The sequence below is a fragment of the Amblyomma mixtum genome, chromosome 5 (genome assembly GCF_055824585.1).
Source record: "Amblyomma mixtum isolate Tamu chromosome 5, ASM5582458v1, whole genome shotgun sequence".
NCBI lineage: Eukaryota > Metazoa > Arthropoda > Arachnida > Ixodida > Ixodidae > Amblyomma > Amblyomma mixtum.
The window spans coordinates 4,178,837-4,202,170 of NC_143016.1; the positions used below are offsets into that span (position 1 = coordinate 4,178,837).

The 23,334-nt window shown below is 45.7% G+C and overlaps 1 protein-coding gene across 6 annotated transcripts in view; it reads left to right on the forward strand.

Annotated features, from left to right (window-relative positions):
• Window positions 1-4,317: 4,317 nt before the first annotated feature.
• mmd (disintegrin and metalloproteinase domain-containing protein mind-meld) overlaps window positions 4,318-23,334 on the forward strand; it is a 45,536-nt gene continuing 26,519 nt past the window's right edge. Inside the window, exons 1-15 of one of the 6 annotated variants that reach the window (XM_089543098.1) lie at window positions 4,318-5,482; window positions 5,701-5,748; window positions 7,468-7,610; window positions 9,967-10,046; window positions 10,508-10,577; window positions 11,780-11,862; window positions 12,513-12,576; window positions 12,636-12,696; window positions 14,385-14,455; window positions 15,350-15,376; window positions 15,965-16,024; window positions 16,257-16,328; window positions 19,082-19,248; window positions 21,261-21,342; window positions 21,404-21,491. In XM_089543098.1, the coding sequence (XP_089399224.1) occupies window positions 5,392-5,482; window positions 5,701-5,748; window positions 7,468-7,610; window positions 9,967-10,046; window positions 10,508-10,577; window positions 11,780-11,862; window positions 12,513-12,576; window positions 12,636-12,696; window positions 14,385-14,455; window positions 15,350-15,376; window positions 15,965-16,024; window positions 16,257-16,328; window positions 19,082-19,248; window positions 21,261-21,342; window positions 21,404-21,491 (1,207 nt within the window). In that variant the 5' untranslated portion in view covers window positions 4,318-5,391. The remainder of the gene's footprint in view (window positions 5,483-5,700; window positions 5,749-7,467; window positions 7,611-9,966; window positions 10,047-10,507; window positions 10,578-11,779; window positions 11,863-12,512; window positions 12,577-12,635; window positions 12,697-14,384; window positions 14,456-15,349; window positions 15,377-15,964; window positions 16,025-16,256; window positions 16,329-19,081; window positions 19,249-21,260; window positions 21,343-21,403; window positions 21,492-23,334) is intronic. The other 5 variants (XM_089543097.1, XM_089543099.1, XM_089543096.1 and 2 more) reach the window with 5 other exon arrangements.

The following is a 23,334-nucleotide window of genomic DNA, read 5'->3' on the forward strand; positions in this document are numbered from 1 at the left end:
TGTAGGGCAAAGGCCAAGGCTACGTGTAAGGCCACGCGGGGTGAGGAAACCGCCCACCGAAAACTTCTCCTTTGACGACGGACTGCGCGTCCAAACACGGTGAATGGATCCAGCTGACCCCCGGGTCCTCTCTTGAAGGTCCATTACGGATGGTCTAGGCAACTATCTTCGTCATGTGCACCGGCAGAGCTGCGGTAGCTGCTTTCAGGCGATGCTTGCTGTCGCCGCTTCCGTGGCTACGCCGTCCGCGTTTTTAATCCACTTAGGCTGGACACATCCCGATCATGACAGTGGTATTAAATTGCGACTGGTATACTAATCCACTTATTTGAACCAGCTGAGTACCATGGTGTCCACCCCAGATACAACACTACTGCTAAGTCTACTAAATCCACCTTCTTTAAAGAGCCGCGGACCACCCTCTGGTCGGAAACACTCCCTACCTCTCTTGGAGCGAGCCTCCTCTCCTTCCGTTCCCTCCTCGAGACTTTTCTCTCCCGCGCCTCGTCGAGTAGGCTCCGGAAGGGGGGGGGGGGGGGGGGGGGGAGCGGCGGGTCTCCCAAAGCCCTCTCTATTTTTCTCTTTGGGTCTCCTCGCGTTTTTTTTTCTCTGTCCCTCTCCCCACTTGCTTGGGTCGTGGACATAGTCGTCCGGAGTGAAGCGTCTTCCGGAAACCACCACATTCTTTACCGTTGTGTCAGGAAGGCCGATGCGTTGGAGCCAGACACGACTCAACTCATATTCTCCTGGAAATCTGTGCCGGATAGTGGTTCAACTCCAGTCGCTGCGTGCGCATCCAACGACGAAACAGCGTCATTGCATTTTCTCCGCACACTGAACGATCGAGAGGCGCAATCGGCTCGACCACCTATACTTGTTAGTGTGCGCATCCTTTCATACATTTGTTTGTCAACCCCAGTTAGCGAGCCACCTTTCCTTTTTTTTTTTTTTTGAAGCGAAAAGCTTCACTAGGCTCGTCAACACCGCGCTACCGGCACCGGCACCGCCGGCACCGCCGCGGCGCGCGCTACGTCGCCACTTCTCCTCCTCGCCACCGGTTTACCCCTCGCCGCTGCCGCGCGGTCGCCGCAGCCGTCCCAAGAGGAGAAGGTTATTTCGCAAGGCGTTGCGAGAACGCGTTAGCGGCGACGGCGGCCGTAGAAGAGGCGCAGGCATCCAGTGTTATCCAACATCCCGATCTCCAACTGTGCGATCAGTTCACGATGGATACCACCATGTTCAACTTGCAAGGCATCATACCGATCATAGATTTGAAACTTACCTCTTCTTGCTGAATTGATGGTATATATGGCAAATATATACGGACTGTAAAGAGTATAGTTCTATCATCATGAAATGCATATTCTCACAATCGTATCATCATGGTGTACTTCTGAAGACTGGAAGACTGCTGAGATAACACCAGTACATAAAACCGGGGATAAACAGATCTCGCCATTGACCCATATTTTGAGATCAGTAGCATGCAAAATAATGGTACATATATTTGCACATCCTGTTATTTTTCTGGAGGATAACAATTTCTTCTCTCTAACAGAGCATGGCTTCCGAAAGTTTTTCTCTTGTGACATTCAACTACATTCCTTCACTTGCGACTTGCACTTCTATTTGGACTCCGCTTTTTCACCTGACTGCATATTTCTTGACTTTGCTAAAGCATTCGATAAAATTAATAACTCACTGCTATTGCATAAACGAAGTGTGCTGGCCATTGACCGTGCAGTTCTTAACTGGATCCGTGCATTTCCTTCTTCTCGTGTTGAATTTGTCAGCATTAATGTCGCCGATTCCTCTACTGTACCACTTGGTTCTGGGGTTTCTCAAGGATCAGTGCTTGGCCCCTTTACATTTTTTTATCTTCTATGTTGCTGTGAATTGCCATTCTTCTCTGTAATGTGCTCTGTATCCTGCGAGTAAAATGAATAAACAGATATCTCTTGATAGCAAAACCTCAATAATTCGGAGTTCAAGGAACCAGAAGAAATTCCCAAGTTATCCATAGGTCGATTTATAAAATGCCCCCCTCCCCTCCCCTAAAAAAATAAAATCTACCGAAAATGCGGTAAAGCCTTATGAGGCGGCTGCATTGCACAAACACCTATAAGCCCGTAACGAGCGCCCAGTTTCGGCGTGCTGGAAAAACAACGCGAACATAAGGGAGGGGGAACGCACATTGGCGTCGGAACGGCGAGGCTGCTTCTAAAAAGGAAAGAGAGATGACCAGCGACGCGCCAGTCGGCGTCCGAAAGCGGCGTGGAACTGGGTTGGACTAACGGGAAATGCGCGGGCCAACAGTTGCTCCCGCCGCGGGGAGCGGCGAAGCTAATAAACCGAAACTATACACGGCCAGGCAAATTTTGCGCCTAGCGACAGTGGTCCTCCGATTGTTGTCACGCCGGCCGTTACGCCCACTTAAGAGGTGCGCGGGTTACAATGCACCACGCAATAGGCGGTATTTTTACGAGATCGCTTGCCCTGTTGTGACACCTCGACTCGCCCCTTCGGGAGCCTCACGCGAAATTCCACAAGTAGGCTTTCCCGCATATTTTAGTAGTTTAACGGGATGACGGAGGTCACGCTCAGAGAGATTCATATTAAGGCTAATGGACGAATACCATAGGTGTGGGCGTTATCTATTTGGCATATTACGGAAGGATAAAAAAAAAACGCGCTTTCGCGTTGCGATTGTTCAAAGCGGGTCGTCGGCCATATTGTTCGCAGCACGTGGGATATGTGGAAAAGCCCACTTGCGAAATTTCGCACGCGCTCATGGATGGATGGAAAAACTTTCTTTTCGTCAGAAAGCATGTGTGGACGAATCCGTGTTAGATGGCCATCAACCCATGGCTGACGGCGACCAGGGTGGCCCACTCCACGGCCCTGGTCTGGACGACCGGGTCTGAGCTGGCCAACACGGCCTCCCGGGAGGCCGTGTTAGTGGGATCCCACTACTCGAGGGAAGGATCACGCATAATGTCCGCCGGTGGCGGTGCTATGCTACAGCTCCATAATATGTTGCCATAATATGGTCATATGTTGCCAATTCGTGACACCATTTGCACTCCGGCTGAATGTCCGGGTAGATTTTGCTCAGCACGTATGGGTTGAAGAAACATCTAGTCTGCAATCGTCGCCAGACGCATTCCTGCGCCTTCACCAATTGCTTGTCCGGGGGTGGGTAAATCCTCCGCTCAAGTCTGAAATGATTAGCATGAAAGGATACCAGCCCATCTCTCGTGGACCTTCCCGGGACGTCCGGCTCACTCGGCTGACGAAACCTCGAGCATTCATGTGAGCCGTCTCGTTCCCAGGGTTCCCAGAGTGTGCAGGTACCCAGACAATTTCCGCCTCCGTAATCCCTCGCTCCGTGGCCCGATTCAGCAATCGCGCAGCTGTGACAGATATTCTGCCCCTCGCCAAATTTCGGATCGCTGTTTTTGAATCGCAAGCCTAGCGGCATCGGAATGCGATCAGACCGGCGATAATCGACGGAGAAGAAAGGGAACAGAAGCTTTGTATTGTTTTACTGGAGCTTGACGGTCGGGTAATTTTCCCAGATATTGGGGTTTTGCCAAAGTTAGGTTTATGAAAAGTCGGCGCGGCATGCGATCGCTGGCGAATATTCGGGAATTTTCGAATATTCGTAAATTCTCGATATATCAATTTCTCGAATACGGCCGGCTAGGCAGAAACCGGCGAACACCGGCAAGGCAGAAACGCGCATGTTGTGAACATTTTTGAGCGGGGGCTGCCGGGGTCGATTCCTGTGCAGCCGAATCAATAAATAACTCTATAGTTGCTTCCGAGGCTTCTTAAGCGGGCAGGCAGCTCGTTTCTGTCTTGAGCGCAGTGAAAGCGAAGGGTGTTGGCCGTGCTTGCTTTCCTTGTTTTGTTTGGATTGTGTTACCTTTGTAATGGCCGAACTACGAACTACGGGAAAAAAAGAAAGGTTGGAAGGGGGGGGGGGGGGGGACGATAGTTTGCTGGGATGGAATTCGGCGGGAAGAGCACAAACTTGTGATTCGGGTTTTGAGGGAGATCTGTTTTATTCTATCTATTTGCTTTGGGAAATAGGATATAAGCTGAACGGCGTCGATTCCTGTGTGCTTACGATATCAAGCGCGATTTGTCGCCTCACCCAGCTGGCAGGCATAACCGGGTCCGCGTAGGTCCGCGCGGGCCGGGCCAATGTACGTGATTTTCTATGGGGACGGACCTTGTGCAGTGCTGCCATAATCCAGACTCGCGCCTCTCAACATCGCTGTCTCTTCTCTCCACTCGTGCGCCAACACCGCGATGCTCCCATTGGGCCGCGGGAAGTGACGCAGAGACCATGTCTGTATGAATGGGGTGCGCGGGGAGCCCCAGGGAGACTGGGAGAAGAAGCGGGAAAAGGGGCAGGGACCGATTCTGCATTGTTCTCCAAACCGTTCCAAGCCACATCCACGCGGCGAGTGTCTCGCTACTCGCCTTTGCGAGCTTCCGTCGACATACACGCTCAATTCCAGACAGAGATCTGTGGCCGGACTATATGTGTGTGTCGATCACGTGCTTGTCACCTCTAGTCCTGTAGAAAATTCATGCATAACAATAGGCTACCGCGAGGCACAGTGCATCTCCCTTAATTCTTCCATCACCAGCTGCAATCCATGCCTGCGGGCCTCAACATATCTTTCAATGCTTCTAAAAGAAACATCTGCATGGAGTAAAAAAATAAAGCTATATCGGGAGAAGGGAAGAAAGGAGAGAGAGAGGAAAAAAATTGCATTATCTGCCGAAAGCGCTCTCGATAAACGATGCGTGAAGGCTCTGATTTGCTTTACCTTTTCTTGTTTGGCCGCACTACTCTGAAAGGCACTTAGTTACAAGTGACAGAGATCGTGATGCGCGCAGCAGTATATTCGCTGACCCAATCAGCTTCTAATGAGTCAGGTGCATTTGCGGTGCTCCGTTACTCCCGGAGCCAACATAAAAAAGTGCGCTGTTTGGCGAGCGGAATAATGCTTTGACCTTCACCCGGGAGCGCGCAATATGGAACGTCGAGCAGCGCCCTGCGCGATCGACGGAGGCCGAATCGGCCGAAAGCGACACCTGAGCCCCGTTCCGGCAGCGTGCGCGGGTGGTGCTCCTCTCGCGGCGGAGACCAGGAGCGGGAAGACTCGCCACTCGCGCGGCGGCGGCGCTCCGGCGCGGTAGTGATCGATCTCGGGCGGCCGCGGTGCGGGCCCCTACTCGCACGTCGGGCTCGCCTGAGCGCGGCTCCGCAGCGGCAGCAGCGCGGCGGCGCCCCCACAGCCGCCATCTTGGTTGCCGCCAGCGAGCGCGGTCCGTCCCATGGCGCGGCAGCGTGATGAGGAGCGCGCGTAGGTCATGCGGGCCCCCGGCGAGTTGCTGCTCCTGCTGCTCGCCCTGTGGCTGCACGCGGCTCCTCCGCCGCTGCTCGCCGCCCGGCACAGGAGAGGTGAGCCTTCGCCGCACGGCACGCGCGCCTCGCGGGGCGGCCGCCACTCTGCTGCCCAGCTCGCGCGCTGTACGTAGAGATCCCCCTGTAGCCTGTGAGCCACCCGCGTGTGCTGTGTGTGTGTGTGTCTTCGGTGGACTTCTGCTCTTGTATGTGGCTTCGGGACGACGCTGCCACACAGGCTCTCTCTTAACTGCCCGCACTTTCGTTTCCTGCAGAGGCAGATTCGGCCTTTGATGAGCTTCCAGACAACAACCGGTTACTAGGTAAGATTTAGTTTTCAAGCATTCATTGCCGAAAGCCGAAATCTGAGTCGGTGCCTTTTAGAATTCGCTGTGCACGCATAAAACTCTTCCCGGTAAGAATTATTATGGAGTAATATTAAGTTGTATCAATCGATAATTTCGTCGCCAATTCCATTCCTGCCTCAACTGAGCACATGCTTGTGTGTGCTTATGCAGCCATTAATTGGGACCAACATGTGTACAACTTTCAAGTCACTCTGTAGGCTGTTAACTTAACACTTAATTAGACGCTTCTCTTGCAAATAGATACTAAGCTCTGCATATTCACAAATCTGCATTCTGGTGCACTTGCTGATGCAGGTCTTCAGGGCGTAAATTCGATCATTAGCTTAATGAGGATAAAATGCTCAAAAACTATGCAGTTTTTTAGTTCTTTTTGATTCATTGTGTTTCTTGGTGTGAATGTGGGGGCAAATTAAATTGTTGACCTGGTTTCAAGCACTTTACAGCGACAGCTGTTAACGGCATGTGAACCCCCGGACCCGTGACGCAGAGAGAGAGGGTAGGAGGATGGGGAGGGAGGAGGAGGGCTGGGCTAGGCTAACTGTTATGCTATGCTACGTCTGCGATATGTTGCTTGCTTTTACTGGCATTGTTTCGTCGCACATGTAACTCAAGTAGCAGTTATTGCAGAGTTCTCGTATTGAAGTTTAAAAAATTTAAGGGTGACCTGATTAAATGCAAGCAAACTATTTCTGTGAGTCAGACAAAACCTTTTGTGCATCACGTATATACTCTAGACAAATACCTGCTGTTAATTTTTGTGATTCAGACTGTATGTCTTGATAATTCCTCATTAATAACAGTTAATTTTTAAAGTGCACATTATAATTTTACACAACCAGTGATTAAACTCATGCTGCTGCTACTACATTCTGTATAGGTTTTCTTTCTTCTCTTGTTTGTGCGGTGGTGTGAGCCTTGTTCTGTGCTCCTTTTGCTTTTTTTTGTGATCCAATTGTGCATCACAAATTGGTCATATTCAGGATGAGCCTTTCAGTGGGCCAGCAAATAATGTAGGGAGTTTCGTAAAGGGACATCATATTGTCTAGCATGTCTGATCTCCTCATGTGTACCCGTAGACCCTTAGCTTTTCGAAATACACGACTGAAGCAAAAAAGTGCTCTCGTTGAGCCAGAAGTTTTTTCCTGACCGCCACTTATAGTTTCCTGAACAAAATGCATACACTCTCTGTTGCTCAAACTAAACTTATCGCTGTCAGGGGTGAATTTATGGATTGCTCTTGAAGGAGGCAGGCTTGTATACACGCTGCATTTCATGATGTTTCTTCGTCTAAAAACTGAGGCCAGTGCAGCTTTCCTGAACAAAATTCTCCGCTTGCTGGTCATCTCAGAGCAGTGTTCTTGAGAGAGTCGTATCCGGCCATCATGGACCCCTGATAGCCATCAGCCTTAAATTGGCTGCATAGGAGTCGTGCAAGAATCAACACAACTGCTTCGCTGGTTGAGGTACTGGCATGCAGCTGGCAGTTTCCAATACATCTAAAGCTGTATAGCACTGGGGAAGCTGCATTTGGTACCGGCTGATCGTAGGGTGGACTCGCAGGACTGCCCTTGTGTGGGATGCGTGATTCCAGCGTCTGGCTATTGACTCATGCTGCTTTTACTGGCTGAGTGTTGTGTGGCCTCTGCAGAGCTGCTATTGTGCGCTGTTGTGCAGTGGTGGACCGGCTCAAGCGGTACCCGGAAAATGAGCGACTTATTGCCAGCATTCCGAGCCGCATCTATGAGGTGATCTACCCAGTTCAGGTGCGCCACCACCAGAAGCTGGGCATTTCCACCAGGGACACCACGGCCAACAAGGTATATCTGCATGCTGCCTGTAATCATGCACCTGTGTGTTGCATGGTGTGTTGGATCATGGTGTGTTGGGTCATGCATGCAGCAAAAGTCTTCGGCTCAGTAGTGTTACAGGGCTGAACTGCGAGGGTTGCAGGCATTTCAGGTTGTATGACAATAGGCTGGTGAGTACGTTGGTGACCTTGCATGCTATTCAGCTCTGGGGGAAATCTGGAGTATAGCAAGAGTTTCATGATAAACAATTAACCTTGCATACAAGAACATACTCTCTAACTGTGACTTTATTTCTTGAGCTGTGACTTTATTTCCTGTGCACTTAGTTAGCATGTAAGACAAATAGCAGAGGGTGTTTCAGCAAAACTGTTGCGATAGTAATGGATTTGCAGCTGTCTTGCAAGAAAGCAGAAACATTGTGCAAGTGCCCAAGTGCCAAAGCTCACACAGGCACTGTGTAAGCTTTCAGATGCACCAGTGAGGTTTGCATTTGAGGCATGCAGTGGGTGTGTCCCAAGTTAATGACAGCTGGCTGCAAGAGACTCATGAACCTGCAAGCAGCTTGTGCCTTCGGACGGACACACAATTAGTTGAGGGCAATGGGTGTATTCATTCGGCCACTGTGGGGAAAAGCATTTTTCTCTTTGTCTTTATGTGACCTGTGTATTTATCACTTCTTTTATCACTTCTTCCTTTTAAACAATCACTGCTTGTAACCCATAGTTGTTCCTAAAGACAATCGCCATGTCTTCTTGAAGAGGACATTACACAACACTTGTGTCAGAAGAGGAGACCACATATTTGCACTCCCAGTGTGCAAGCATGAAAGACCTTTTGGCATGTTCAGATGAATGCAAATGACCAAGTGAATAGGCAGCATGTTTGGGGAAGTTGGTTCAGCATATTGTGAACTTTACAGTGCATAACAAGCAAGACAAAAGGTGAGCAGCACTTGCTTGTTATGCTCTATAAAGTATGCATTACCGTTGAATTCTTTCATGCCTGCTTCAATAGAATGGTGGCCTGCTTGGTTGATCATTGCACTGATGGCATGCAAGTTTTGATATCACTGTGACCCTAGAGTTCCTGATGACTCTGCCACTTATGAGGCTTTGGCATTGAGGAGGGCAGTATAATATTGTCTCATATTGTAAACTGAACCAAGTCCAGATTTATTCATATCTGTTGGCCACTAAAGTAGTAATACAGTAGAACCCTGCTGTTATGTCCCCGTGTGCTGCTTTTTCCCGGCTCTTACATTTTCATGAGCTGGTCCCCATCCAAGCTCCTATAATCTCATGAATTGCTTTATGTCCACCAATGGTATTTTATGAAAGCATGCCGAACAGTTGACCATCTCGTCTGCCCTAAAAACGCAGTTCGAGAAGTGTTCATGCACAAACAACATTGTCTGGCAGTTGTCTTTAATTTTGATATGGAGAAGGCTTACGACACCACCTGAAGGTTTGGAATTCTCCGTGACATAGCGGACCTAGATGTTCGTGGCAGATGCTGAACTGCCTGAAAGATTTCCTGTCTGACCACTCATTTCATGTATGCCTGGGGTTCAATCCTTTTGAGGAACTTTTTCCGATAGAATGGAGTACTTTAGAGATGTATTTTAAGCACTTCACTCTTTGTCGTAAAAATGAATTCCATAGCCAAACAATTCTAAATTGAATTATGTATTGAGTCTACGTCGATGACCTTCAAATAGTATGCACATCTTTGAGCTTATCAACATGTGAAAAAACAGATACAACTCACAATAAAGAAACTAGCAGTTTGGGCAGACAGAGTGGATTTAATTTCGCCCCCCCCCCTCTCCCTCCCCCAAAAAAAAAAGAAAAAAGGAAGAAGAAAATTTTGCTGGGTCCCAACCCACATCAGAATTGATGGCAACAAAAGAGCGGGCATGTGCGCAGCACAAGCTCACAACAAGGAAATTAGGAAAATAAGTATTCCCCACAAAGATTGCATGAAGTTAGTACACTATGAACTGGGGGATTAATGGCAGTGTACATGGAGTAATCTTGTAGATTATATGCTACATCTGGTCTTAGGAGAATGTAAGTCATATACACATCAAGAATGTTTCAGTGAAGTTGTATTATGTCGTCTTCGTAATGGGCACTCACACCTTACACACAACTTTATCCTGACTAAACAAGAGAAACCAACATGTGAACTCTGTGGAGATATGGTCACCACAGACCACATTTCTCTTCGTGATCTAAACTGAAGAGACTGAGGGAAAAGTGTTTCTCACAATTTTATGATGAACGTATCGCATTGCACCCTTTTAGTTGCACGGAAGCTTGCGAAGTACTAATGAGGTTATGTCGTTCACTGTTATTTCTTTCAGACAAACAAGCATTTTCATCAAACATCCCTCCTCATTAAAGCATTTCACTACAAATTTCGATTGGAACTTGAGCTCAATGAGTAAGTAGGCATTTATTTTATTGTCCTAGCACCCCTGTAGGTAAAAACTGGTTTGTTTCTTAATGTGAGATATACTCGTTGTTTAACTGTGGCGCCACTTTGAAGCAATTGGTTGAGAATGCAGGGCACTCATTTATTGTAAGGGTATCATTGGACATTAGCTGATTTCTAAAAGTTTGTAGTTCGTGAATTTGTGATCATTGACAAACTGAAATTCTAAACCATATGCTAGAGTTGTCTCCTGGCTGGCATTATTGATGGCTTTCGTATTAGTAGGCCTGCACTTCTTTTTAGCGAATTTATTTTTCTGTTTGTTGAAAAAGTGATTAATCAGGACCAGTGCTTTGTTTGCACATGAATGCACTCTCTGCACCAAATTATGAAGCAGAAGCCTTCTTCTGGAAGAAAGAGCATCAGGAAGCCTTTGTATATTAACTTGTGCCTGCACATTGCTTTTGCAGCTACCTGCTTGCCCCCAAGATGCTTCAGAAGCACCTCCATCCTGATGGCATTTGGCAGTTGTCCAGTCAGGTGCGTGAGCACAGCAGGAATTTTCAGTACATCACATCTGTAATACCTAGCTTATGTTGAGAATGATTTGTGGGAGGAGAAACCCCTGGGCAACATGATTGAGTTTCCAACTGCACTTGTAATGTTTCTTGTGTCCCTTGCCATGGGCCATCTATTTAACAGTTTTAAGCACACGAGGGGAGTTTAAAGTATGCCTGGTGATTGCCGCTGTTACGCTGCTGTAGCTTAGTGAATCTCATTGTTATCTGGTGCTCAGCTGGTGCTTGCACCGGTGCGACGCTTCTTTAACCAAGTGGCAGCAGACTCTTGTACGCTTCCTCAGCACTGTGTTCTTAAATGACACAATGCAGTGCATGCAGCAGAACTTTAATAAGTGGGCTTCCAAATAATGCATGAATGAGAGTCACTGCAGCCAGACTCTTTATGAAAGGCAGCCATGAAAAAGTTTAGCATTCACTCTCGACTGTCACGCAAGCGAATTCCTTTGATATACATCCTACCAAAAAATTGAACAAGCATCCTATTTCCTGAGTGATAAAGAAGTCAACAAGATCCTCGTGGGTATTTTCAAACAGTACCTAAATAATATAATCTCTACCTCCGACTTCTTTACAAAACCAGCATTACAGACTCGGCAAAATTCATGGACAAAATTCAAAGACACTGCTAAAAACATGACCATCAAATTGATTGCGACAATGCCAGGGTAACTGAAGTGGATGTTCTTAGAATCTTACAACATTAAAACTAAACATGAAACCAGCAGTAGGTTGTTGGAGGCACTGCCAGCTGCATATACCCATGGCTTATCCTAGCATGGCTGATTGGTCAAGTCATGTTCAAAAAAGTGACTGAACAGAACTCGAAAGGTTGAAATGTTCTCTGTTAAAAAATTTGGCTACAGTCTCTCATGCACACAGTTCTTATCCTTGCCAGGCAGATTTGAGGCAAGTTTCTCTGATATAGCCCTTACCAGCAAGCTTTTCTGTGCAGTTTAATCGAAATTTGGTTCCTAATTTGTTGACTGCTACATTTCTTTATCTGATCCAGCAGTTCTGCTCTTGGCATTCAGCATCTCTTGTCTCTTGTGCATCAGCATTAATGGTATATGTTGCTGTGGTAATTTTTATCTTTGGGCATTTCAGACAGAAAGAAGCATATCTTTGAACCTTCTTTGTTGTTGTCATTTTTGTTTTTCACAGGAGGTGGAGCACTGCTACTACCATGGCACCATCAAAGACTACCCTGGCGCTGTGGCCGCTTTTCGTACCTGTAGCGGGATCAGGTACACACTGTTGACTGAAAGGCGTTTTTACTGTGTGTTTTGAGATAATTTGGCCTCAAGAATAATTTGAGCCATTTGCCTCTGACTAGGGCAAGTTCATCTTTTGCAAAGCATTTCACTCGATTTCACCTGTAGCTATGTCGTACTTTGGCACTTGAGGTGCACGCTGCTTGGAGACTATGCACAGACTGCTTTGGTGGGTGGCCACAACTGCCGCCAAAGTAAATTGCACGTGCTGGGCAACGCAAACAAGTCCTGCTGTCAAATGATGCACATGCCATAAATTGACTTGTGTACGTATTGTCAGTGCACTAAAAATTATGCATAGAACGGAATAGATAATTTTGCATCATGCGGTACAGTTATTCTCATTTGGCTGCTTATTACATTGGTACGCCATAGCAAATACCTGTTTACATCTAACACATAGACCAGCGAAGTGCTGGCGTTGCAACACTCACATTTTCATTTCAACTTTTTATGCTTTAATGCAAAATATGTGTGTCTTCTTGTTCACTTGTCTGCTCTATACTTGTCGACATTCTTTTCTTGTACTGCTCTATTACATTTCCACTTCAGTTTCATATGCTCTGAACAGGCTCTGTGATGGTTGTGTTGATGTTGACGAGCTTTGTCTTGTCCCTTGGCAGTGGGATCATCCACATCCGCAACGAGACCTTTGTCATCCATCCCTTCTACGGGGGTGACCTTTCGGTGAGTGCCCCGACGCCCTATGGCCAGCCACCTTGCTAATAGTGACGTTCTCCCTGCAGCGGGTCCACCCCCACGTCATCTACAAATACTTCAATGTAAACAAAAACCCTTACATCTGCGGTGAGTGTTTCCTTCAGCTAGTTAAATAGCAAGTGTAGACTCTGTTTCAAATGCGAGGTGTTGCTTCTTGCTGAGTTAAATTCTACTGACCGGCCTGTGAGATAATAACTAGTGTTGAGGTTAATCTGTCTGATAAAACATGTTGATTTAACTCTTTCAGGTGCCATTTTTTGCTCCAACGAGAACAAATATTTTTTCACCTAAATAATATATTGTGGCCTCAAGGAAGATAATTTGTCATTTTTCCAGTGAAAGATACAAGCGGTTATTTTTTACAGGGATGTGCAAAATTTCATACTTAGTTTAATAGTTGATAGAAATAGCAACACCGAAATGCCAGAAATTGTTATGTAAACACTGGCAGGATCTTGGAACCAATTTTTGTTTCAAAGATGCACATTACGCTTGAAATTGTGAAAAAAGAATTATGTTAATACTGGTGGCAAAATCCGTCGCCACAAAAATTACAGACGACACGCTACCTCTCTCACTGTTTCCCGAATTATTATTTACTGCGTTCGTTATCTGTCGCAAAAAAAACGTCTTATTCGTGACAAGAAGGGTGCTCAATTCACCTGAAACAAAGAAATCCCTGCTAGGTGCAGCACACACTAAGAAAAAACTATGAGTTCACTTTCTACACGGTTGTGTACAAAGTTTCTTAAAGGGTTATAGGGGCCCTGAAACACCTTCTCAGGAAAGTGCATAAACTCACTGAATCACTGCATTGTGTTCTCATGAACACCTGAGCCAAATAATACATTTCTGAACCCACGATCGCGCGCAAATGCTGGCAAGTCTTTTCTGGCGACTTTTTCATGCTCGTGCCCTCCTGTTTCACGCTTCTGCGTATGTAGCTTAAGAGATGACCATTAGTTAGATTCTTTCAGACATCATGCAGCTACCATAGCCACGGCCAGTCAGCCGCTTCGCTCTGGTGGATCAGGAAGCTCTCCACCCCCCCCCCCCCCCCCCCCCCTCCCCCGAGGAATTCCTGCATGCATCGGTAGCCAGCGATGAGGCCTAGTGGGTTGGGCCAGCTGAGGAGCACCAACCTTTCAGTGTGCAAAAAGTGATGAGAGGAGAGGGAAAGGCCCAAAAATACTTACATTACATTCAAATTTTGACTAGGTACTTAACTCGGCTTCTAGCAAATGCATTGAAGAAATTATTGCTGGAGGATATTCGCAAAGTGGCATCCTTTAACATCCCAGGCATAGCGCAACTTTATTGACCGTTCCTTTCAGAGGCCCTTTAAGGTCAGGGGCAATGACTTCTTGGCCAGTATTGAGCCTGTAGCAGTTGCTGAGAAAGCAGTCTTTTACAGCTGTGGCTGTTAGAAGTTTGGTCATTTCAGACGTACCCACATGACCACAGGTTGTGATAATGTTGTTGTGGTGTTTCCAGGAGTGGGCACTCTTGAAAGCACAATATGTTAGTGAGCAGGAGCCATTTTGAGTCCTTTGATCCTGGCATCTGCTGCTTCTGTAGCACTGCCTTAGCAATTGTACAACAACCCACCAGCTTGGTGGTGTGTATGCATTGCGTGGTGTGTATTCAGAAAAGACGCCAGTGACAGTTTGCAGTATGCTTTCATTTTAGCAGGCTTCTGGAGCCTTCTGTGTGAATGGCCCAGCCAGTGGTCTAGTGCTTAATCCCCAAGCGAGCACCTCTAACCATGCATGCAGGTAACTCACGCATGCACGAGTGGGGCTTCAAGCACTTCCGCAAGACTCTCCCCCCTCCGCCCAGATACAAGGCAAGGCCTCTGCACACTTTCTCATTGAATGCTGCCGCTTGCCTGCCAGAGATTGCATGTGCTTTTGAACTTCCAGGTGCTGGCAATGCAGCCCCTCAGTGTACCTTCATTTACCTCACTAATCCTTTAACCACCGACCCTGAGCTGTACTCATCATGCGATACTGTACCAATATCAACAATGACGAGTCACACTCATCCGGCCTAACATGTTCCCACTGCCAAAGACTAGTTCCGATCGGTAATTGCATTGGTTGCGATCTTCAACACTAGAAGGTGGTAGCTGTCCATTAAACACGTTTGACGCATATGTTTTAAACATGACAACAGTCATCTTCGCCAAAAATCGCCAAAAGAACTTGACGATTTTGGTGCATTCTTTTAGGAACTATATATATTTAAAAATATACTTTAGTTGTGCTAAAGTTTTAAGTTTGCAAATGTTATTTCTGTGTACTGGCTTATTGTACAGATATTTTTGACATACTAGGCTTTGGGCGTGAATTTTCCTTGCCACATATTCGCATTGTTAGAATGCAATAATGAACGAGTGGACACTCACGCTGCCATCTAAGACAGCCATCCAAATGTGGTCCTTCCAGATGCCACAAGGGGCGCAATTATTCGTTCACCAAGCGGGAGCAGTTCTGCCACACCGAGAGCAGACAGAGCTATTATCTCTTTAGTGGCAGGCCTCTTTGTGACGAAGGAGTGGGTCCGTGGTGGGGAACTCTCACTTGCTGCTTTCAATCAAAAAAGCTGTTCATTCTCCTGCTGCCCCTTCTTGTGTCTGCTTCCTTGACCTGTGACATGCTTTGTAGAGCTGTGCAGTGCTTTGAGGTTTTCGTGCTTGCACTCTCAAAAAAGTGTTGGCTTGCTTGCACTTGCCTTGCAGACTAGAATCCAGCCTCGGGCTGACAAGGTAGGCACCACGCTCATGTCTTCACACGTACACCGTGATTCCGGAGCATGTTACCAAAAGCGTGTGATGGGGTGCTTTGTGTACAGGGTTCTTAAAAAAATAAAAACAAGTTTTTGGGGCATTCGTATGTTTAGTCAGAGTGACACTCAAAGTGACATTCAGTTCATTCAAAGTGCTATAATTATTTAGAGACTAATGAGCATCTTGGGGCATGCAATTTGGATGGGCTGCCACTATTTTGCATTTATTTTGACTTTCCTTTTGTGTCATCATTTGTGTTTATTGTGCACAGTTATTTCTGTCATGTTTGCTGAATAAATGTTAGAATTGGATGGAGTCAAAAAGATCGGTCGGAACTTTCCATAAGCATATTTGCAACCATGTGAATAGCAGTTGCTACCACTTTGTTTCCAATAGGTCCCAGTTGCATTTGTAGAATTTTTAGCTGCCTTTTTTTGACTTGAACGTGCTGGTGCAGTTGTAAGCATGCATGTGTTTATACTTAGAGCTATGGCTCATGGCAAGCATCTAGCACTGCACAGATTCAGCCACGTTTGTTTAAACTTTTCTTTTTCTTTTCATTTGCAGAGAGACGTACGAGAAGTGTACAAATTCATTGAGCTTGCCCTCGTACTTGACCAAGCCATGGTAAGTCGCTCCTTTAATCACCATTTAGGCAACTGTGTTCCTGTTAGATACACAGCTCTCAAATGAGGATGCTTGAGCTTAGCGTTACTGATGCTGTCCTTCTATGTTGTTAGGTATGCTTGTGAGAAAACTGACGAAAATGTTATGAGAAAGTGTTTGACTGTCCAAAATTTGTAGGGAAAGAAGATGAACAGACACATGCTGAGCTTGTGTTCTTTGCTTCTGTCTGCAGTTTGACGCCCGTAACAGCACCCGTTCGGAGGTGGTGAGCGACGCCATACAAATAATCAACTGCGTGGACATGGTGAGTTTTATGCCACTTTGTTAGCCTTGGGTAACAGGATGAAAAGCCTGCAAATAAGAGTGGTGAAAAAAATGTCTTCGCTCAACTGCTGGCGCAGAATGCTAGTAGCGGTTACTTTTCCCCTGCCCACTCAGTAATCAGTACATGATCTCCCTCAGACACCTTTTCAGAAAAGAAAAATTTATGTCCTAATTGGAAAATATGAGTATGCTGAATTTTATATAGACAGTTTGGAAATGACACAGCATGCCAGAACCATAGTATTGCAAGGACAGGTAGAGAAAAGCATAAGATTACCACTATATTTATTTACTATTTAATGCAGGGTGATATGCTGTGTGCAGACATCAAAAAAACACTGCACAAGAATGTTGAAAGGAACTTATTGACACCACCTCCCTGAGCATAGTCCTGGCATTGCATTACAGTCATTCATCTGAATCTCTGATAAAGTCATATAGTTGTTTGTGTATAGATTTTTTTAGTGCATAAGCACTAATCTGATGGGTACCAATCCCGAGCAAAATGGTCCGTTGTCATGCTGTCTGTTTGCCTAGTGTGAGCGCTCCATTCCACGGCACTGCCCATTCATCGTCATCTTCTACGTAGCAAACGCCCATGCTTTTGCACTGATCCGAATGAAGTAAACATTCTCTGTAGTTTTCTTGCTCATAACAGTGTGCCAGACCTTAGAAAAGACAAAACTGTATGAGATAAGACCCAATAGGCTTTATAGAAATTTTTAAAGCCCTTTTTCTTCTAAAAGCTATCACACAGAGCTACCAAAAGTCATGTGCACTTACAAAACAACAAAACAGTGACGTGTTCACTGCTGCGTCGTCGGCTACACAATGCATCGACATAGATGGGAGACTAGCCATTGTCATCCTTGTTTGCTTGACGGCAGTATATGAAACCAGCTTTGGAGTTTTCTATGTACATTGCAGCTCTGTAACATGTAGCCTATTCAGCTGAGGAAACATACTTGCAGCACTGTCACGACGTCAGTGTATGAACATATCTCAAGGAATGTCTGCGCTTTGCTGATCTGTGCTTGGTGAGAAGGAGCACAGAAACGATCAACACTACCAGTCAGGCACAGGCATGCGTCTCTCATAGGTGGTTCAAAATATGGTTACAGTTTTGTCTCAAACGGTTTTGACCCAAATGGTCGGCAGTGGTACTTTTTTCTGAACATTACCGTACAATGGTATGGCGATTGTCACGTGCATGTACTTGCATTCACAGTAAAGTACACAGGCAAGTCCGAACTTCAGAGGGCTGGCAGATTTGATAAGATGCGCACAGAGGCCCGGAGAAGCACACAAAAAGACCAGACATACCACTCACAGGGCCTCAGGGATCTTTGATCATAGCGGTGAAAATCACAACGCATATATAATATGCAGGTTAGTAGACTGTCACGTTGCTTGCGGAATTCAGATGAAATTCTCAAAGCTGTTCAGACAGTTGTAAAAGCTGCAAACAGCTTATTGCTGCGCTCATGGGTGATGCCTAAATCTGCTATTCTCCAGAAATTAGCTCCTTATTCTGGATGGGTTTTGATTTGGAGTTTTCTAACTGATAGGATTACAGGGCTGTGGCATGGCCTGCTTGATGATGTCATTGTTTCTAGCTTTCTGAGCCTAATACAAAATGGCATTTTGATTGTTTTCATCTGCATCACACTGCTGTTGACATCAGCACGTTCATCATTGTGGGTCTGCTGTCCTTTTCAAGCGTAATAAATTTTTAATTTCTTTTACACCTTATTCATAACTGATATGTTGATGTAAGTAATGTCTACATTACCAGGAACTCTACAAGAGGCTTCACATAGCATTGGAATTTTGTGTCTATATTCCTTTGATGGCCACAGCATGAGGTTATGGTGGAAAGCCAAGCTAGATCCCAAGTCATATTGAATGAGTGTTAACAAAAAGGCAGAAGGGTAGGGGAGCGGCAGGAACTCATGGTGCTGAAATCAGGTTTACTAGACTGTACTAAGGATATATGCAGGAATGTGATGCAAAAATGGGGAGCTAATTTGTATGGTGAGGTAAATTACATGTGCACTCCATTTGAGGGACCCACCTAAGGGAGTGGAAATTGTGCAGGCGCCAGGAATGTTTTTTTGTACTGGTTTTATGACACATATCGGGCACAAGTGCTTTGCACAATTTTGACCATTGTGGAGACTTAGTTACATTAAACCACATTCTTTTTTAGTACAGAAAAAATTGCAAATAAACTATAGCTTTTAATCCCACCTTAGCTTTTAAAGAGCAGGCACTTGCAAGCCCTTCTCTTGTTTTTAACTTTTAACAGGCGTAAATATTTTGAAAGAATTAGAAGTTTTTGAGAAAAATTTAACAATGTTAGCCTTAAACACAAGAAAAGGACTCCCGTATTGTCCTTTGTCTGGTGCACACAACGGCTTCAGTTGATTGTTCGCCCAACATAAAACTTGACATTAGCTCTGACTCACTCACTCACTCGCTTTTACTCACTTTAATGCTGGCAGCTTGATGTCTTTGGCATGGTGCACTGTGAAACTAATCTGAAAACGCAGCTATCAGCAAGGCTTATAGTTCTCGTGAGGTACTTACACTACCCATGTTGATTCTTTGCAACTGCGTGGTTGAAGCTACAATGCAAATGGCCTAAGGGGTCTGACTTTGGGTGATTTATGCTCAAAGAAAAGTTGTTTAATTGTGGCAGTTTGATTGGTATGATCATCTGTGGCCGTGCAGTACTTCCGGACGGTGAACACACGGGTGTCGATAGTGTACCTGGAGACATGGGCCACGGGTGACCAGGTGGAGCACACGAATGACATCCGCCAAGCGCTGCTCAACTTCGTCGACTACTCGGCCAAGAACCTCTACAAGCAGGCCGTCGATGCCACCCACCTGCTCACGTGTGTTGGGGTCAAGTGACAAAGCTAGGGCTGCATGGGCTATGTTTACTCTGATGACAGTAATGAAATTCAGATCTGCTGAATAAAATGTGCAGGTTTTTTTACATAAAATAAAGGAAACACGAAAATAATTTCTGCCTTGCAGTTAAACTATAGTATTCCAACACGCTTCCTTGGCTTTCAAAAAATGTTTCCTTCTTTAGTGCAGTTTCCAAAAAAACGTTAGATTAAGGCAGAAATCACTAAGTAGAAGATCCCATCTGGGAATTCGCTTGGTATGAACTGGGATCAGCCTGGTTTCATTTGAATGCAAGGTGGACAGAATGCGGTTGAAAGCTTCACAAGTGTGAACCAGGGAGGGCTTTTGGATGCTTTCCCCCTGGTGTCCACCAGGCACTGTAAATTTCTCACTGGCATACTGTGCAATTATGGCTGGAACTTCTAGATGGGGTTAATGGTTGCATTTTCAATCTTAGCTGGATCTATTTGAGAGTTCCAGTTGGAATGATGAGGCCCAGTCTTAGCTGGGAACAGTTTTTCTCCCACTGTGACCAGCTTGGTTCTTGCTAATAGTATTAGCTGTGATTTTAACTGGTATACTACTTTACTGCACAGATTTTCTTCTTAGCAGACCGCATGGATAGTCTGCAAATTCAGCGGGTTAATTTTTCTCCCATGAATGCGGTCTAGGTCCATCAAGTAAGCAGAATCAGCACTTTAGGATTGGGCTTGCAGAAGTAACATTGAATTTTTTTTTTTGAACTTTTTAATGAGTCACTTATACCAAACCTTCTGCAGAATTAGATGAGGCTCTTGGCCATGGCCAATTCGCCTTGATGCAACCTGAGAGAGCAGCAGGATCATCATCATCATCAGCATAACTACAGATGGAGTGTTGCAATTTCAATTTCTTCTCTTCCTAATACGTTGTGCATTCCAGAAGTTCTCAGGTCAGTGCATGTGTATGTAACAGGCACTAAGCTGTGTAGTGGGGCTGCTGTCATGTTGTGTGTGCTGTGAATGAATGCATTAGGCTATGATAAATACAGCTCACATCAGACACTGGGCTGCACACTTGCATAGGCATAGTTTCCACAGGACACACTAGCGAAAACAGGGAATAAGATGCCAAAAAGTAAGATTTTGCTATAAGTTCATTCCTGGTATGCACACATCTTAATAACAACATCCCAACATGGCACCTGGCAGGGCTTGAATTCATTTGTCATGGCTTATTCTTACTTGAGAGACCATTGCTGCATGCTCATTGAAGAAAGTAGCTGCTAATAATAAGTAGGCACTCTAGAATATGGCTGTGATACTTTGCAGCTTTACAAAACTGTAAAAATTTCGTTACAGAAGTATTTTCAGATTCCCCATGCTGCTCTGCAGTTGAGTAGATTGCCAGAAATTACATTAAGTCCAGTTGCACTACACATAAATACCTCCGAAAGCAGAAGGTTGGACAGCCGTTGCGGTAGTGCAGTTGGTAGAGCAGCGAATGCGAGAGTCGGAGGTCATCGGTTCGGATCCCACCCGTGGCATTTGGTTGCTTTTTTTTTCTGCTTTCTAATCAATGTTCTTTAAATAATTACTCTATCTCCCATTGATGACACCACAAATTTTTTTTTAAATGTACCCCGCGCTCTTTGGTTTCGGTGACTGTTGGCTTCCTTCATATATAAACAAGTGTGGGCAGATAAAAGAAAATAATATTGGCCAGCCCGCACCGCTACCGAAAGTGGCAGTGAGAAAATCTGGAACCTCATAGGCAAGGAACTAGTATGTCAAGGCAAGCTAACGCTCACTAGTATTTCAAATTCAGAAATGGGACACAGCAGTGGGGAGGAGAACAGCAAGGCAAGTACTCTGCATTAGAACAGCAGAGGTGAAACAGGAGCCTTGCTGCAAACTGCAGTTGCACACAAGCCCTGTCACGGTGGTGATAGTGGAGACGAACGGCATGTTCTCGCTGCTGCCTCAGAGGAGGGCTCTTGTTGTGGTCTGTGCAGGGGCCGCCATTTCCCCAGCCGGGAGGTGGGCATGGCCATCCCGGACACTGTGTGCACAGCCAAGGCTGTGGGCATCAGCCAGGTGGGTGCTGGAGTGGTGCACTTGTCCAGGGCGGGGCACAAATGCTGGTTTTCACGTGCAGGACACAAACGTGTATGAGCCCCACCTAGTGGCCAGCACTGTGACACACATGCTGGGCCATAATCTGGGAATGAGCCATGATGATGGAGGTGAGTGCCTTTGTAGCTTGCCATTGCAGATACAGCTCCTTTGAAAACCCACTCTTTCAATGGGCCTTACGGGGCCTCACCATGACGGTGGGGCAATAACTATGCCCGCTTTGTTTCTCACTGTGAACTTGGGCGCTTGTGCTGGGGTGGGAGTTGCCAGGAGGAGACGGTTATGCAGTAAGAGAAAAAAAGGCACAATAAATATTGCTACCAATGCAAAATTCACAATCATGCTCAGCGGTGCTTAGTGTTGCAGGGAGTAGGTAATGAAGATAACAGAGATGATGTCTGCCTCTCCTCACTTGGTGGTTTACGGAGTAACTGCTGGGGCCACTGCATTCGTCTCATCACTGCTATATTGGGGCACCCTCCTCTTCATTCCTCTTCGCTAAATGTTCACAGCACAACTGCTATGTTCACTGCAGTTTCACATTGACTTATGCTGTGCAAAATAATAGTTATTGCTTAATATGCACATGCCATAAACCAAAGCTAAAATTTTTGCACTGATTGCTGTGTGACGCAACAGCTGTGTTTTTTTGTTGTTTTTTTTTTCAATGTACAGTGGGAAGGCTTTCCTATGGCAAACCACCTTCTCAACTTTATAATTTTCCACTGCACTTCAGGAAGTGGAGAGTAGCAGCATGTTTGTTGTCATTGTCATATTCAAAAAGCATCCGTGAAGCCAAGCATGATCGGATGGAGGGAGGGCCACAACAGGGGCGTGACCACAGGACTACCCCATGCACGCAGCCCATGTATTGCGCGAAATATCCAAAACAAATGAGCAACAAAACAAATGAGTGCAGCTGAACAATATTGTAGGGAGGAGGAGGAGGCAGAGGGTGCAGGAACTCCACATGGGCTCCATCTTTCTGTGTGTAATCATTATCGCATGCCAGCTAGCACTGATTTTCCAGATTACCAACCACCATTCAATGTTTTATATATGGCTGCATACTTAATTGATGGAACAGGAGCAATATTATTTAAAGAGAATGTGCAAAAAGGTGCAAGCCACAGAAAAATACATATCACCGTAGTGCTGACAGGTGCTGTTTGAGATCTTTGAATGAAATGCATTTTTCGTTGTGAAGCTGTCAAGCAATGGAAGGGGTGTGATTAAGTGCTTGCACTAAAGCAGAACCTTGCAAGAAATGGATTGGTGCAATGCTTGGAAAGACTGATTAGTTTGGGGTGATGTACTTTGTGAGAGAAAAAGAGAAAAACAACTTGTTCGCATATGTTGAGGTTCGGATGAGTTGGTTGTTTATATTATGGTTGGTCACCGCGTGATAAGGACAGCACGAACATGAGAACAATACGTACACAGTGCTCACTGCAATGAATTTATTCAAGAAATCGAGAATTTATACATATATCACAGCATCAGGAACCAAATCATGATAAGGAAGCATACAAGAAGGTCACAGCCTGACCAGAAAGTGAGAGATTTACTATCTATTCAGTTTCTTTCCTTGTTAACTGACGGGCCACTGACATATGAATCATGGTAAGGGCAAATCCCAGCTAACGAGGAGAGAGAGAGAGAGAGAGAGAGAGGGAAAGGCAGGGATGTTAACCAGAAAGGATTCCGGTTGGCTACCCTGCACAGGGGAAGGGAATGAGGGGAATTAAAGAGGAAAGAGAGAAGTAACGGGAAATAATCACAGTCTGTCAATTAAGGCAGTCGCTCTCAAAAAGCGAAAGAGGAAGGTGATTAAGAAGCCTACCACGTTGCAAAGCACCAAAAATCTCATGACTGTTACCATATATGCACCCACTCTCCAGAGGTCATCAAGCTCACATACTGTGGTGAAGGTTTTGGAAATAACAAGGCTAT